The 17168-nt window shown below is 42.4% G+C and overlaps 1 protein-coding gene across 1 annotated transcript in view; it reads left to right on the top strand.

Annotated features, from left to right (window-relative positions):
* The window catches only part of megf11 (multiple EGF-like-domains 11), a 289636-nt gene that overhangs the window by 253689 nt on the left and 18779 nt on the right, over positions 1–17168 (top strand). The window contains exon 16 of the mRNA XM_034288058.1: positions 1833–1967. Within this exon, the coding sequence (XP_034143949.1) occupies positions 1833–1967 (135 nt within the window). The remainder of the gene's footprint in view (positions 1–1832; positions 1968–17168) is intronic.

Here is a 17168-nt window from a genome sequence, read left to right as displayed (position 1 = left end):
GCAGACAGACAAAATAACATAGAATAGTATGAGACAAGGCAGACAGACAAAATAACATAGAATAGTATGAGACAAGGCAGACAGACAAAATAACATAGAATAGTATGAGACAAGGCAGACAGACAAAATAACATAGAATAGTATGAGACAAGGCAGACAGACAAAATAACATAGAATAGTATGAGACAAGGCAGACAGACAAAATAACATAGAATAGTATGAGACAAGGCAGACAGACAAAATAACATAGAATAGTATGAGACAAGGCAGACAGACAAAATAACATAGAATAGTATGAGACAAGGCAGACAGACAAAATAACATAGAATAGTATGAGACAAGGCAGACAGACAAAATAACATAGAATAGTATGAGACAAGGCAGACAGACAAAATAACATAGAATAGTATGAGACAAGGCAGACAGACAAAATAACATAGAATAGTATGAGACAAGGCAGACAGACAACATAACATAGAATAGTATGAGACAAGGCAGACAGACAAAATAACATAGAATAGTATGAGACAAGGCAGACAGACAAAATAACATAGAATAGTATGAGACAAGGCATACAGACAAAATAACATAGAATAGTATGAGACAAGGCAGACAGACAACATAACATAGTAAAAGGTAATCAGGATAGAATGACAGACAGACAGACAGGATGACAAACAAACCGGTGGACAATCAGTCAGACATTCAGTGTGTGGAAACAGACAGTCAGACATTCAGTGTGTGGAAACAAACAGTCAGACATTCAGTGTGTGGAAACAGACAGTCAGACATTCAGTGTGTGGAAACAGACAGTCAGACAGTCAGTGTGTGGAAACAGACAGTCAGACATTCAGTGTGTGGAAACAGACAGTCAGACATTCAGTGTGTGGAAACAGACAGTCAGACATTCAGTGTGTGGAAACAGACAGATATGCATTGTATGTAGTGTAAATAAAGGTCTTCTCTCTCAGCATTTTCTGCTTCCTAATCAGAAGAAACGCTACTTCATTGTTGTTTGGCATTACCACAGCACATGTTTATTATGTCATTACCATTATGTAATTAATTAACATTCTGACTGACAGCAATGTTTAAAAAGAAATTGAAATCCAAATAATAATTAGTTATAACATATTTCTGTGATATTATCATTTGTTATCATTTGTATTTTATTACAGCAAGCAGAACAGTTTCATTATGCTCCCCACCCTACACTCCTCCCTCTCCTCCCCACCCTACACTCCTCCCTCCCTCTTCTCCTTACCCTACACTCCTCCCTCTCCTCCCCACCCTACACTCCTCCCTCTCCTCCCCATCCTACACTCCTCCCTCCTTCTTCTCCTTACCCTACACTCCTCCCTCTCCTCCCCACCCTACACTCCTCCCTTCCTCTTCTCCTTACCCTACACTCCTCCCTCTCCTCCCCACCCTACACTCCTCCCTCTCATCCTTACCCTACACTCCCCCCTCTCCTCCCCACCCTACACTCCTCCCTCTCCTCCCCACCCTACACTCCTCCCTCCCTGTCCTCCCCACCCTACAATCCTCCCTCCCTCTTCTCCTTACCCTACACTCCTCCCTCCCTCTTCTCCTTACCCTACACTCCTCCCTCCCTCTCCTCCCTACCCTACTCTCCTCCCACTTCTCCCTCTCCTCTCTACCCTACCCTCCATGTTCTCTCCTCTCTACCCTACTCCTCCATCTTCTATCCTCAATCTCCTCCCTACCCTTCTCTCCTCCCTCTCCTCCATCTTCTCTCCTCCCTAACCTCTCCTCCCCTACTCTTTCTCACCTCTTCTCCCTCACCCCCCCCCCTCCTCTTCTCTCCCCAGTCTGTTCTCCTGGGTTTTATGGGCCCCGCTGCAGTCAGTCCTGTCCCCAATGCGTCCACAGCTCTGGTCCATGCCATCATGTGACTGGACTCTGTGAGTGTCTGTCAGGCTTCTACGGATCCCTGTGCAACCAAGGCAAGTAGACCAGGTTTTACTACAGGCTTTACTACAGCTACAGGTTTTACTACAGGCTTTACTACAGCTACAGGCTTTACTACAGCTACAGGTTTTACTACAGCTACAGGTTTTACTACAGGTTTTACTACAGCTACAGGCTTTACTACAGCTACAGGTTTTACTACAGGTTTTACTACAGGTTTTACTATAGGCTTTACTACAGCTACAGGTTTTACTACAGCTACAGGTTTTACTACAGCTACAGGCTTTACTACAGCTACAGGTTTTACTACAGCTACAGGTTTTACTACAGCTACAGGTTTTACTACAGGTTTTACTACAGGTTTTACTACAGCTACAGGTTTTACTACAGCTACAGGTTTTACTACAGGTTTTACTATAGGCTTTACTACAGCTACAGGTTTTACTACAGCTACAGGTTTTACTACAGCTACAGGTTTTACTACAGGTTTTACTACAGGTTTTACTACAGCTACAGGTTTTACTACAGCTACAGGTTTTACTACAGCTACAGGCTTTACTACAGCTACAGGTTTTACTACAGCTACAGGTTTTACTACAGCTACAGGTTTTACTACAGCTACATGCTTTACTACAGCTACAGGTTTTACTACAGCTACAGGTTTTACTACAGCTACAGGTTTTACTACAGCTACAGGCTTTACTACAGCTACAGGTTTTACTACAGCTACAGGTTTTACTACAGCTACAGGTTTTACTATAGGTTTTACTACAGCTACAGGTTTTTACTATAGGCTTTACTGTAGCATTTCTCAGTAGCTATCTTACCCAAAAACTGTTGATAAGAAGAAAGATAAACCCAATGGGAATTTGATTGTCTTGTCATCAGCCTGTCAGAGCCCTGCTATGCTGCCCAGACTTACATGAAATCAGGCTAATGATTTAAGGACAGACTTACATGATATCAGGCTAATGATTCAAGGACAGACGTACATGGTATCAGGCTAATGATTCAAGGACAGACGTACATGGTATCAGGCTAATGATTTAAGGACAGACTTACATGATATCAGGCTAATGATTTAAGGACAGACTTACATGATATCAGGCTAATGATTTAAGGACAGACTTACATGATATCAGGCTAATGATTTAAGGACAGACTTACATGGTATCAGGCTAATGATTTAAGGACAGACTTACATGATATCAGGCTAATGATTTAAGGACAGACTTACATGATATCAGGCTAATGATTTAAGGACAGACTTACATGGTATCAGGCTAATGATTTAAGGACAGACTTACATGATATCAGGCTAATGATTTAAGGACAGACTTACATGATATCAGGCTAATGATTTAAGGACAGACTTACATGATATCAGGCTAATGATTTAAGGACAGACTTACATGATATCAGGCTAATGATTTAAGGACAGACTTACATGATATCAGGCTAATGATTTAAGGACAGACTTACATGATATCAGGCTAATGATTTAAGGACAGACTTACATGATATCAGGCTAATGATTCAAGGAAAGACTTACATGATATCAGGCTAATGATTTAAGGACAGACTTACATGATATCAGGCTAATGATTCAAGGACAGACTTACATGATATCAGGCTAATGATTCAAGGAAAGACTTACATGATATCAGGCTAATGATTTAAGGACAGACTTACATGATATCAGACTAATGATTTAAGGACAGACTTACATGATATCAGGCTAATTATTTAAGGACAGACTTACATGATATCAGTGTTAAGTGTAAAGTCTGTAGGAACCAGGACATAAAGACACTGTTCTGGTCAGATTGAATAGAGTGTATGTGTGTGTGTGTATGATCCAGGTCTTGTGTGTAGATTTGTAGAAATTGATGAAACTAATGTTAAGGTTAGGGTTCGGTTAGAATTAAGGTCAGAATTAGGTTTAGGGCTAGGGAATTGGAAACATAGGGTTCTGGGTCATGTTCTCAACAAGGATAGTGTGTGTGTGTGTGTGTGTGTGTGTGTGTGTGTGTGTGTGTGTGTGTGTGTGTGTGTGTGTGTGTGTGTGTGTGTGTGTAAAGACAGTACAAATGGTTTCTGTTTATATATGAATGGTTTAACAAACCTCTTAGTCATTATTTGTTGTGCGTATTCGGGGCTCAGATTTTGTGTCGATTTTAACTTCCCAAGCTGAAGATATTGAATAGGGATCGTGGGAAATGTTCTAGCAGTTTGAATTACACTGTCAGCTATTCCACTTATTTACCAAGGCCCTAGCAGCTGCTATTGTAGCTGTTGGTTTAAACATGAGATCCATAGTGGTGACAGGGCCAGGTCAAACCTCTAGGTCAAACTTACACATTAATCTGTTTTCTGATATAATGGAGACATTACTTCAAAGGAGGTATTTTTCATAATAATAAATATTACTGTATTACATCTGTGAAATATTTCAGAATCATCTCTAAAAGCAAAATGGAGACAGTGGATAAACATATTGACTAGTAAAAGGATTTGAATCGGACCATCCTGCTAAATGTTAAGATAAGTTATTAAACCTTCTCCCAAAACAGCACTTTTTTGGTTTCAAGCCTCTGGTACATAATGTAGTGTTGATACAGACCTACATCACATCTCTGGTCCATACTGTGGTGTTGATATAGACCTACATCACATCTCTGGTCCATACTGTGGTGTGGATTTAAACCTACATCAAAACCTCTGGTCTATACTGTGGTGTTTATATAGACCTACATCACACTTCTGGTCTATACTGTGGTGTTGATATAGACCTACATCCCACCACTGGTCCATACTGTAGTGTTGATATAGACCTACATCACATCTCTGGTCCATACTGTGGTGTTGATATAGACCTACATCACATCTCTGGTCCATACCGTGGTGTTGATATAGACCTACATCACATCTCTGGTCCATACTGTGGTGTTGATATAGACTTAAATCACTCTTCTGGTCCATACAGTGGTGTTGATATAGACCTACATCACATCTCTGGTCCATACTGTGGTGTTTATATAGACCTACATCACATCTCTGGTCCATACTGTGGTGTTGATATAGACTTAAATCACTCTTCTGGTCCATACTGTGGTGTTGATATAGACCTACATCACACCACTGGTCCATACAGTAGTGTAGACCTGATGCCCTATGGGCCATTTTCCCACACAGTGCAGAAACATAAGATAGACTCCTGCCCTCCAGCCTTTTCTGGCTGCGACAAGCCCACTTCCTCTCCCTCTATTTACGGCTGAAGAGAGACTTCCTTTTCATTATGATTTACTAGTCGTAGTTATAAATTACTGAAAAGCAGATCTAGAATTCCCTTTCATGGCTTTGAGCGCTGTCTTGTGAATAAAAGTTTTATATGTTAGCTGAAGAAACGAGGAGCAGTGAATATGACGTCCTGTGTCCCATGTTCCTGAATCTAGATGGTAGTGTTGTGTTCCAGGAAGACCTGCCCTCTGGGGAAGTGAGTTGGCAGAGCAGAGCTCACATAGTTATCTGCGTACTTAGTAAAATACTTCCTTCCTTCCTTATTTACTTACTTATTTACTTAGGTTTGGCATGCAATGGTTATGTTTCTTTTTCGTTCACAATTTGCCTTTTATATTTTTATTATCATGATTTATTTAAACAGTGGTCTAATGTTAATTTTACCAAAAATAAAACGTATGAAAGTGCTTGTCCCGGTTTCTGTCATCAGTGTGAGTTGTCTCCTGAGGCACATGACTTCCACAGTTTCTGAATGCTACAGTTTGTGTGGAACTGATAATACTGTGGGAGAAAGCAACTTTCTCTCTCTCTCTCTCTCTCTCTCTCTCTCTGTCTATTCCCATTTCTCTAACTCAGATCTTTCTTTCTCTCTCCCTTTTTTCTCCCTCTTTATTTCCCAGTCTCTCTCTCGCTTTCCCTCTCTACTTCTCTCTCTCTCTCTCTTCCTCTATCTCTCCCTCTCTCTCTCCTTCTCTCTCTCCCTCTCTCTCTCTCTTTTCCTGTCTATTTGTCTGCCTTTCCATCTTCCCCATCTCTCCATTACACTCCTCTCTTTTCTCTTAAAAAATGCCATATAAAGTTAATGATTGCTTTATACATGTCAATACTATTTTATCTTTTTATCAATACTATCTTTTTTATTAAAATTTCTAATATTTAACATGAAGGGTTCACCACAAAGGTTAGTGTAACTTTTGACCATTTGGAAGAAGATTAATCAGTAATTTAAAGAGGAACCAGCCGTTTGACTGACCTTAGAGGATGCATAGACTGAGCTATTGCATAGCTCTTCTGTTAGTTTAAATTCAACATTATTGTCACTGAACAGCACAAATACAGTACAATGAAATGCAGTTAGCATCTACAATGGCTGTGAGCTGGGCACCAGTGATGTGCTGGGCGGGTTTCACCACCCGTTGAAGGGCCTTCCACTCAGCTACGGAGCAACCACCAAACCTCACTGTGGTGCAAGGATCTTGGAAGACAGGAGGGCCTTCTACAGCCTCCTCAAAAAATGCAGGTGCTGCTGTGCCTTTTTGACCTGGGCTGAGGTTTTGAGGGTCCAGGAGAGGTCCTTGGAGATGTGGACACCCGGGAATTTGAAGCTGGGCACAGTCTACCTTAGTGCCATCAATGAGAACTGGGGCATGACTGCAGCCTTTAGACTTACTGTAATCCATAATGAGCTCCTTGTTTTTCTCTGCATTGAGGGCCAGGTTGTTGTCAGCGCACCATACCAGCAGGCACTTGACCTCCTCCCTGTAGGCTGACTCGTCATTGTCACTGATCAGGCCTATTGTACCACTGTGGTGTCATCAACGAACTTGACGATGGTGTTGGAACTGTGTACAGGAACGCATACGTACAGGAGTACACACTGGGGTCTGTTGGTTAGGTAGTCCAGAGTCCAGTTGCAGAGAGAGGTGCTGATCCCCAGGTCATGGAGTTTGTTGACCAGCCAAGTGGGGATGACCGTATTGAATGCTGAGATAAAGTCTATGAACAGCGTTCTCTCAAAGGTGTTGGTTTTGTCCAGTTGGGTTGCATTTAGTTAAGTCATGCTGCTACATCCATTAAGATGGCTATAGAATGTGGGACACCCATGCTGCTACATCCATTAAGATGGCTACAGAATGTGGGACACCCATGCTGCTACATCCATTAAGATGGCCACATAATGTGGGACAACCATGCTGCTACATCCATTAAGATGGCTACAGAATGTGAGACTACCATGCTGCTACATCCATTAAGATGGCTACAGAATGTGGGACAATCATGCTGCTACATCCATTTAGATGGCTACAGAATGTGAGACAACCATGCTGCTACATCCATTAAGATGGCTACAGAATGTGAGACAACCATGCTGCTACATCCATTTAGATGGCTACAGAATGTGGGACAACCATGCTGCTACATCCATTAAGATGGCTACAGAATGTGAGACAACCATGCTGCTACATCCATTAAGATGGCTACAGAATGTGGGACAACCATGCTGCTACATTCTGCTCAATGAAGCATCTATCAGCAGATTTGTTGGTATAGGGAGTTATTTCGGATTTATTTTGCCTTACCTGCCTTTTTTGTCTTAGGTGGCGAAATGCGGGGGAAAAAACAGGCAACCTGATTGAATTTGTCTTGGCTGGTCCAGGAAGAAAGCGACGATAGAAGTTTAATCTGAAATGAAATCTTTAATTGAGGGAAAGTGTCAGAGGACCATTGAAATATTAATTTTATAAAAAATGTATTTTAATACTCTGGCACACCATTCGTCCTGTTTTATGATTTTCGGGAATGGAAGGGGACAGTATGAGTAGTTGGAATCAAACTGCATTTGTTACATACTTGGTAAACAACAGCTCTGCACTAACAGGGAAATGCTTACAAGGCCATTCTGTAGTATTGCAAAGTTAAGTAGAAAGATATTGGAATGAAACAATAAAATGAAATATAAAGATTCAAAATTAGTAACCTAAGGAATATTTACACAGCCACTATATTCTGATTACATACTGGGAGTAATGAGGGATGATATCTTGGTTACATACTGAGAGTAATAAAGGATGATTTTGTCGTTACATACAGATAGTAATGAAGGATGATATTCTGGTTACATACTGAGAGTAATAAAGGATGATTTTGTCGTTACATACAGATAGTAATGAAGGATGATATTCTGGTTACATACTGAGAGTAATAAAGGATGATTTTGTCGTTACATACAGATAGTAATGAAGGATGATATTCTGGTTACATACTGAGAGTAATAAAGGATGATTTTGTCGTTACATACAGAGAGTAATGAAGGATGATATTCTGGTTACATACAGAGAGTAATGATATTCTGGTTTAAAGGTTTAAATATTGCGATTAGGATTGAGGTTAGGGTTAGGAGTTGGGATTAGGTTTAGGCATAGAAGTAAAAAACTATATGGAGAGGTCGGGTCTAAAATGGGTTCTGAAAGACATCCATAGGGATGGGTTGACTTGCAAGACGTATACAGTCAAGGTTGTCACTTGGGGCCTATTAACACTAAAATTGTTTTATTGAAATAAAGATTTGTCTCAGGTTTTGTGTTGGCTATACATTGACATTGCCAACTGTTAAAAAGTAAAATATGGGCCATAACCTTCTGAGGTCCTGTGGTTCACTGCAGTGTGAATACAATGCTTTGCTCAATATCTCCACCCAGGCAGGGCTGAATGTCTGAATCTCTCCAGCCTGTCAGGGCTGAGTGACTCAATATCTCCACCCTGTCAGGGCTGAGTTTCTCAATCTCTCCACCCTGTCAGGGCTGAGTGTCTCAATTTCTCCACCCTGTCAGGGCTGAGTGTCTCAATCTCTCCAGCCTGTCAGGGCTGAGTGTCTCAAACTATCCACCCTGTCAGGGCTGAGTGTCTCAAACTATCCACCCTGTCAGGGCTGAGTGTCACAATCTCTCCACCCTGTCAGGGCTGAGTGTCTCAATTTCTCCACCCTTTCAGGGCTGAGTGTCTCCATCTCTCCACCCTGTGAGGGCTGAGTGTCTCAAACTATTCACCCTGTCTGGGCTGAGTGTCTCAAGCTATCCACCCTGTCAGGGCTGAGTGACTCAATATCTCCGCCCTGCCAGGGCAGTTTCAATCACTTTTCTAAGACTAAGACAAAATATCTTGTCAATGTCTTTGTTATGACAACTTGACATTAAACACAACAACATTAGATTAGATTCAACTTTATTATAATTGAACAAGTACAGTACAATGAAATTGAAGGAGTAGGGTAGCATGTGCAACTGAAATGCAGGGATAGCACCAATGAGGTTCCAGAGGTAGACATGTACCTGTAACTACTGAAAACTTCCGACTTAGGACTTAGTACAAAGGGTGGATATGGTTAGTGATGGGTCACAGAGTTCAGCAGGGTTACAGCAGATGGAAAGAAACTGTTCCTGAGCCTGCTGGTACGGGAACGAAGAGACCTGTACCACCTGCCTGATGGAAGGAGGGCAGTTTGTGGCATGGATGTTAAGTATCTAGGGGTTCCTGATGATGCCACACACCCTGTGCAGACACCGCTTGTGCTGGAGGTCTATGATGGCCGGGAGCTGGGTACCAGTGATGTGTTGGAGGTCTACGATGGCCTGGGAGCTGGGTACCAGTGATGTGCTGGAGGTCTATGATGGCCGTGAGCTGGGTACCAGTGATGTGCTGGGCGATTTCCACCACCCGTTGCATGGCTTTCCAGTCGGCTACGGAGCAAACGCCAAACCATGCTGTGGCGCAGTTAGTCAGAAACATAACCTGTCATAAACATGTCATAGCAGGCCTGATTATCAAACTTGAAGAAACTATTTAGCTTTATGTGTTAGCATTAAATACAACTGTCATATGTGGTTAGTTTTGACATTGGTTGTCATGTGACCATTACAATTGTGTCATTTTAATATTTTTCTTGACCTCAAATAAAAAGGTACAATTTGGAATTTTCATAAAGATGTCGTGACATGTTGTAACACTGTCAAAGACTTTCATAACAGTGTCATGAATGTTTTTCTTGACCTCAAGTACAGGGGTACAATCTGGACTTAAAGGTCATAAAGATGTCATTAAGTTTGTCAAATACTGTCAAAAATATGTAATTAAGTCTGTCATATGCTTTTAAATAACTTAACAAAAGTAATAAATTTCCTTTATTGTTTTTGCACAACAAATGTTTCCTAAAAAAAAAAATACTTTCAACAATCCTACTTTGGTAACACTTTCCGATAAGGGTACATGAACAACCATTAACAAATGCAGTAGTTACCTTGAACGAACATTGATGAAAAATTATGAACAAGACATGAACAAACGGTTAACAAAGATAACCCTTACTTTATTAATGGTTTACAAATGCATTAACAAACAGAGTGTAGTATCATTTGTTCATGTTGACACAGGACATAAACTTGTTGTTTTTTGCAAAGACACAGTACTGTAATTTGTTAAGGTTGATAAAGGACATCCTTTGATGTACAGTACCTAGTTCTTTGCATAAACAATGGCCTAAGTAATATAAACTATTAATAATATAATCACATTGAAAACATTATTTATAAAGTAGGCTAGACAGTGATAGTTTAACAAATTACCTTCATGTTAACACAAATAGAACATGGCTGAGCAAGTTAGCAAAGTGCTACACGGAACTGACAAACACCAGACTGGAGCTAGCATACAGCTAACTAGGCCAGCTAATTACCAGCCAAAGCCAGCTAACAATCAACTAGCTAATCGCCAAACCTTACAGTGAAAAAAATCCTAAACAATACATTTACTAAATTCTATTACATTAATCCTAGGGATATTGTCAGGAGTGTTGTTTTCGAAAAAAAACAATTCAGTACAATACAGTAACAAATTCGTTTTTTCCAAAGGAATGCACCACCGTCACGGCATTTTACATAGACATGGGTCTCTGTCATAGTTATACAATTACCACGCTTTTCCAACCCTCCACATACACTTTAACAGGCAAGTTATCAAACTGTATCGAAAGATCCAGTGTACTTTTGTACTTTACCGACCAGGAAAACAGGATAAATTATGAGAAAGACATGGCTTTTCCTTGAAGAGTGGCGAGAAATCACAGGTGTTTTGATCGTTAACAGTCCCAACACAAAACGACCACGTCAATCTGCCCCCTATAGGCCGTAGTAAGTTTCCTTCAATATAAAAGTCCATCCATTGTCCATCTTCTTCCGCTTATCCGGGGCCGGGTCGCGGGGGCAGCAGTCTAAGCAGGGATGCCCAGACTTCCCTCTCCCCAGACACTTCCTCTAGCTCTTCCGGGGGGACACAGAGGCGTTCCCAGGCCAGCCGGGAGACATAGTCCCTCCAGCGTGTCCTAGGTCTTCCCCGGGGTCTCCTCCCGGTGGGACGGGACCGGAACACCTTCCCAGGAAGGCGTTCCGGAGGCATCCGAAACAGATTCCCAAGCCACCTCAGCTGACCCCTCTCGATGTGGAGGAGCAGCGGCTCTACTCTGAGCTCCTACCGGGTGACCGAGCTTCTCACCCTATCTCTAAGGGATCGACCGGCCACCCTGCGGAGAAAGCTCATTTCGGCCGCCTGTATCCGGGATCTTGTCCTTTCGGTCATGACCCAAAGCTCATGACCATAGGTGCGAGTAGGAACGTAGATTGACTGGTAAATCGAGAGCTTCGCCTTGCTAGGCATTTACTCAACTCTTTCTTCACCACGACAGACCGATACATCGACTGCATTACTGCAGAAGCTGCACCGATCCGTCTGTCAATCCTAGATACTTAAACTCCTCCACTTGAGGCAGGCACTCTCCACCAACCTGAAGTGGGCAAGCCAACCTTTTCCGACTGAGGACCATGGGCTCGGATTTGGAGGTACTGATTTTCATCCCCACCGCTTCACACTTGGCTGCAAACCGTCCCAGTGCATGCTGAAGGTCTTGGCTTGAAGGGGCCAACACGACAACATCATCTGCAAAGAGCAGAGACGAAATTGTGTGGTCCCTAAACCTGACACCCTCCGGCCCCTGGCTGCGCCTAGAAATTCTGTCCATAAAAATTACGAACAGAACCGGTGGTAAAGGGCAGCCCTGCCGGAGTCCAACATGCACTGGGAACAAGTCTGACTTACTGCCGGCAATGCGGACCAAGCTCCTGCTTCGGTTGAACAGGGACCTGACAGCCCTTAGCAAAGTACCCAGGACCCCATATTCCCGAAGCACCCTCCACAAGATGCCGCGAGGGACACAGTCGAATGCCTTCTCCAAATCCAATATAAAAGTGTCCTTCAAAATTCATTATCAACCCCAAATGCGACCATTTGAAGACGCAAGTAGCCAGTCTACCTTATTAATAATGATTACCGTACTGAAATCATATTAACAAATTGGATTATGGATATTATCTCTTGAATAATGTATATTACTTAGCCTATTGTTCATGCAAACCACTAGTTACATGAATGGATGTCCTGCATCAACATTAACTAAATTACTGTACAAACTATATTCCTGCAAAAAACTTTGATATTACCTTGACTTGTTTTTTCACATCATGGAAAAGTCTGCCAAAGACAGCATTATAATGGCGTATGGCTAACCAGTGGTGCCACTATCATTTTGAGGTGAATCTTCAGTGACTCAGGCGATTACCTTTATGACTCCATAAAGGCGATTACCTTTATGACTCCATATTTCCACTTTGAATTTCTGCCATGCATGCTCAATATGCTGAGTATGAGCACCAGTCTCAGGATCAGCAAAGTTCCTTTTATGGCAGACAGAATACTGGCTAAATTGTTTCTTAAAGTATGATAATTAGGCCCATGATTATGTCAGGTTGTGTTGTCTCAGTTAATGTCAAGTTGTCATAACAAAGACATTGACATGATATTTTGTCTCTGTTAATGTCAAGTTGTCATAACAAAGACATCCCAAACAATGTCAACCTTGCATAAAAAATGACATAATCAACCGAATGACACCTAATGACAACATTCGTAAACGTTCAAAATTATTCCTTCATGTGTCATGTCACTCTTATGCACACCCCTTCAAATAAAGTGTTACCAGAACTTTTTTAATGAGGGGTATACACTCACCTAAAGGATTATTAGGAACACCTGTTAAATGTCTCATTAATGCAATTATTTAATCAACCAATCACATGGCAGTTGCTTCAATGCATTTAGGGTTGTGGTCCTGGTCAAGACAATCTCCTGAACTCCAAACTGAATGTCAGAATGGGAAAGAAAGGTGATTTAAGCAATTTTGAGCGTGTCATGGTTGTTGGTGCCAGACGGGCCGGTCTGAGTATTTCACAATCTGCTCAGTTACTGGGATTTTCACACACAACCATTTCTAGGGTTTACAAAGAATGGTGTAAAAAGGGAAAAACATCCAGTATGCGGCAGTCCTGTGGGCAAAAATGCCTTGTTGATGCTAGAGGTCAGAGGAGAATGGGCCGACTGATTCAAGCTGATAGAAGAGCAACTTTGACTGAAATAACCACTCATTACAACCGAGGTATGCAGCAAAGCATTTGTGAAGCCACAACACGCACAACCTCTCCACTACAAATAGGAAAAAGAGGCTACAATTTGCACAACCTCACCAAAATTGGACAGTTGAAGACTGGAAGAATGTTGCCTGGTCTGATGAGTCTCGATTTCTGTTGAGACTTCAGATGGTAGAGTCAGAATTTGGCGTAAACAGAATGAGAACATGGATCCATCATGCCTTGTTACCACTGTGCAGGCTGGTGGTGGTGGTGTAATGGTGTGGGGGATGTTTTCTTGGCACACTTTAGGCCCCTTAGTGCCAATTGGGCATTGTTTAAATGCCACGGCCTACCTGAGCAATGTCCTTCCCTTTATGACCACCATGTACCCATCCTCTGATGGCTACTTCCAGCAGGATAATGCACCATGTCACAAAGCTTGAATCATTTCAAATTGGTTTCTTGAACATGACAATGAGTTCACTGTACTGAAATGTACAATGCTGGAGCTGCTGCCCCCGCGACCCGATACGGATAAGCGGATGAAGATGAGATGGAGATGAGATGAGATCTTTGAATCAATATTTGCCTCCGGGATCAAAATCCCCCCAGTGGGAAGCTTGAGATTTATGGATCCTATATGCATCCATGACTGACTGTAAACTGTGGTGACTACGAAGCAGTCACCAGATCTTAACCCAATAGAGCATCTTTGGGATGTGGTGAAACGGGAGCTTTGTGCCCTGGATGTGCATCTCACAAATCTCCATCAACTGCAAGATGCTATCCTATCAATATGGGCCAACATTTATAAAGAATGCTTTCAGCACCTTGTTGAATCAATGCCACGTAGAATTAAGGCAGTTCTGAAGGTGAAAGGGGGTCAAACACAGTATTAATATGGTGTTCCTAATAATCCTTTAGGTGAGTGTATATGACAGTTAATGACAAAGTCATATACAGTCAGTCATGGATGCATATAGGATCCATAAATCTCAAGCTTCCCACTGGGGGGATTTTGATCCCGGAGGCAAATATTGAGTAATCTCATCCCCATCTCATCTTCATCCGCTTATCCGTATTGGGTCGCGGGGGCAGCAGCTCCAGCAGGGGACCCCAAACTTCCCTTTCCTGAGCCACATTTGCCAGCTCTGACTGGGGGATCCCGAGGCGTTCCCAGTGTTGAAATATAATCTCTCCACCTAGTCCTGGGCCTACCCCGAGGTCTCCTCCCAGCTGGACGTGGCTGGAACACCTCCCTAGGGAGACGTCCTGGGGGCATCCTTACCAGATGGCTGAACCACCTTAACTGGCTCCTTTCGATGCAAAGGAGCAGCGGCTCTACTCCGAGTTCCTCACGGATGGCTGAGCTTCTCACCCTATCCCTAAGGGAGAAGCCAGCCACCCTTATGAGAAAACTCATTTCAGCCGCTTGTACTCACGATCTTGTTCTTTCGGTCATGACTGAGTCAAAGGTGGTCAATACAAATCACAATTTTTATTTCATGACCTAATCAATCACTTTATTCTTAAATGGGAACAATCACATTCCCATTTCCAGAATAAGGTCACTTGATCACCCTATTCAAATTGACATGGTCCTCAAACACCATTTAGTCTTAACTTTATAATCTATAATTTTTATTTTATTCTTTTAAAGGAACTCAAAGAAAGATAAGCGTCCAAAATTACTGTAGTGTAATTTCCATTTTAACTCACTGAACAATTTTGATATTATTGAATGTTCTAAAGTACAACAAATGTGGTTCCAAACCAGGAAAGGAACCAGTCAAGCTTATTTCACCCATTTCCACATTTGATCCATGAACAGAGTAATTGATTAAACCAAAGTCAGGGGGGAATCTTCATTTAGCATGAGTCCAAGATGTTGATCTTCCATAGTACTTACATTTTCTCCAGTAATTACAAAGTTAACACAGTCTTTTATACCAGGACACACAGGAGGTGGTCAGTGGTCATAGCCAACCAGTACACAGACTATTATAAGAAAGGTTTATCCTACAAAATACCCTTGTATGGTGTATTCTAACCCATGACCCAAGGGTCTATTCAGAGAGTCCTATGACAGTCACATACACAGTTCCTAGCAGGTGGTATGGACAGGGTGTTTGGGACCCATCAGTAATGGAGCATCACATTTCCTACCTAGTGTCCTCCATACAGAGATAGTTAGTACTCTCATACATTGTGTCAAGCTTAATTCAATTACTTTTCATGCCCATAATCTCACAAAATGAACCAGCCATGGAGTGATTGGAGTCATTGTTTTCATTATAGGTGCTGTATAGCTATTAGCTAGCCATCTACAGTAATCTTTGTACAAGAATACACTTTAGTTCCATAAATAATATTCTGTTGTCCACGTTATTTCAGCAAAAATTTAAATGCTGAGGTAAAAGCTGCATTTGGAGACAATACAGTGTTCATCTGTGTACCAGCAAGCCCTGTGTTCTTGTGGGAATGGACCTGATGTAATGAACACTGGGACCAGGGGGTTGAGGTACCAATTGGGGAACGCAACTGTCGGTTTATTGGCAAAGGTACAAAGGGATGAGGCATGAAGAAAACGAGAGAGGCAGGCAGGCAGATACGGTAACCAGTGTTTAGTCCGAGAAGGCGACGGTACAGGTAAGGGCAGGCAGGATAGTCTACGAAGCAGGGAGGCAGGATAGTCTACGAAGCAGGCAGGATAGTCTACGAAGTAGGGAGGCAGGATAGTCTACGAAGCAGGCAGGATAGTCTACGAAGCAGGCAGGATAGTCTGCAAAGCAGGGAGGCAGGATAGTCTACGAAGCAGGCAGGATAGTCTACGAAGCAGGGAGGCAGGATAGTCTACGAAGCAGGCAGGCAGGATAGTCTACGAAGCCGGCAGGATAGTCTACGAAGCAGGCAGGATAGTCTACGAAGCAGGGAGGCAGGATAGTCTACGAAGCAGGCAGGCAGGATAGTCTACAAAGCAGGCAGGATAGTCTACGAAGCAGGCAGGATAGTCTACGAAGCAGGGAGGCAGGATAGTCTACGAAGTAGTGAGGCAGGATAGTCTACGAAGCAGGGAGGCAGGATAGTCTACGGGGCAGGCAGGTACGGTAACCGATGATCAGTCCGAGAAGGCGACGGTACAGGTACGGGCAGGCAGGTCAAGAGGCAGGCTTCTATACATGGAGACAGACAGGGACAGGACAAGGGGAGGAGAAGACAATTCTGTTGATTGAGATCTGGATTGTGAGCTGCATTCAGTTACACTGTGTTGTGAGTGCGTAGTGGTGGCTGGTAGAGGGCGCAAGAGGGAGGAGCTGGAGCAGGAACGATGCGAGGACCTCACACCAAACATTGTTACATATTATTGATGTTTTGACCCCTGTTCAGTTCCCCTCTCAGACTATCCAATTTTTTTCACTCTAAATTTTCTTAGCCACTGTGCTTCAACATTGTAGTTGCTTGCACCTTGGGGTTTTAGACTGGGTGTTTTGTAAAAGCACTTTATTACAACTGATGATGTAGAAGGGGCTTTATAAATACATTTGATTGATTGATTGATTTGATTGATATTTATGTTGTAGCAACTTTCTCACATTGATCTTGGTGGATTGTAAAGTCTCCACCAACATTTTCCCTCAAGAGCAATGGACCTTTCTTACAAGCTAGATGTAACGTTTGTCAAAACGACGACTGCAGAACTATTTG

The sequence above is a fragment of the Esox lucius genome, chromosome 19 (genome assembly GCF_011004845.1).
Source record: "Esox lucius isolate fEsoLuc1 chromosome 19, fEsoLuc1.pri, whole genome shotgun sequence".
Lineage (NCBI taxonomy): Eukaryota > Metazoa > Chordata > Actinopteri > Esociformes > Esocidae > Esox > Esox lucius.
This window is presented reverse-complemented; position numbering and strand designations above follow the sequence as displayed.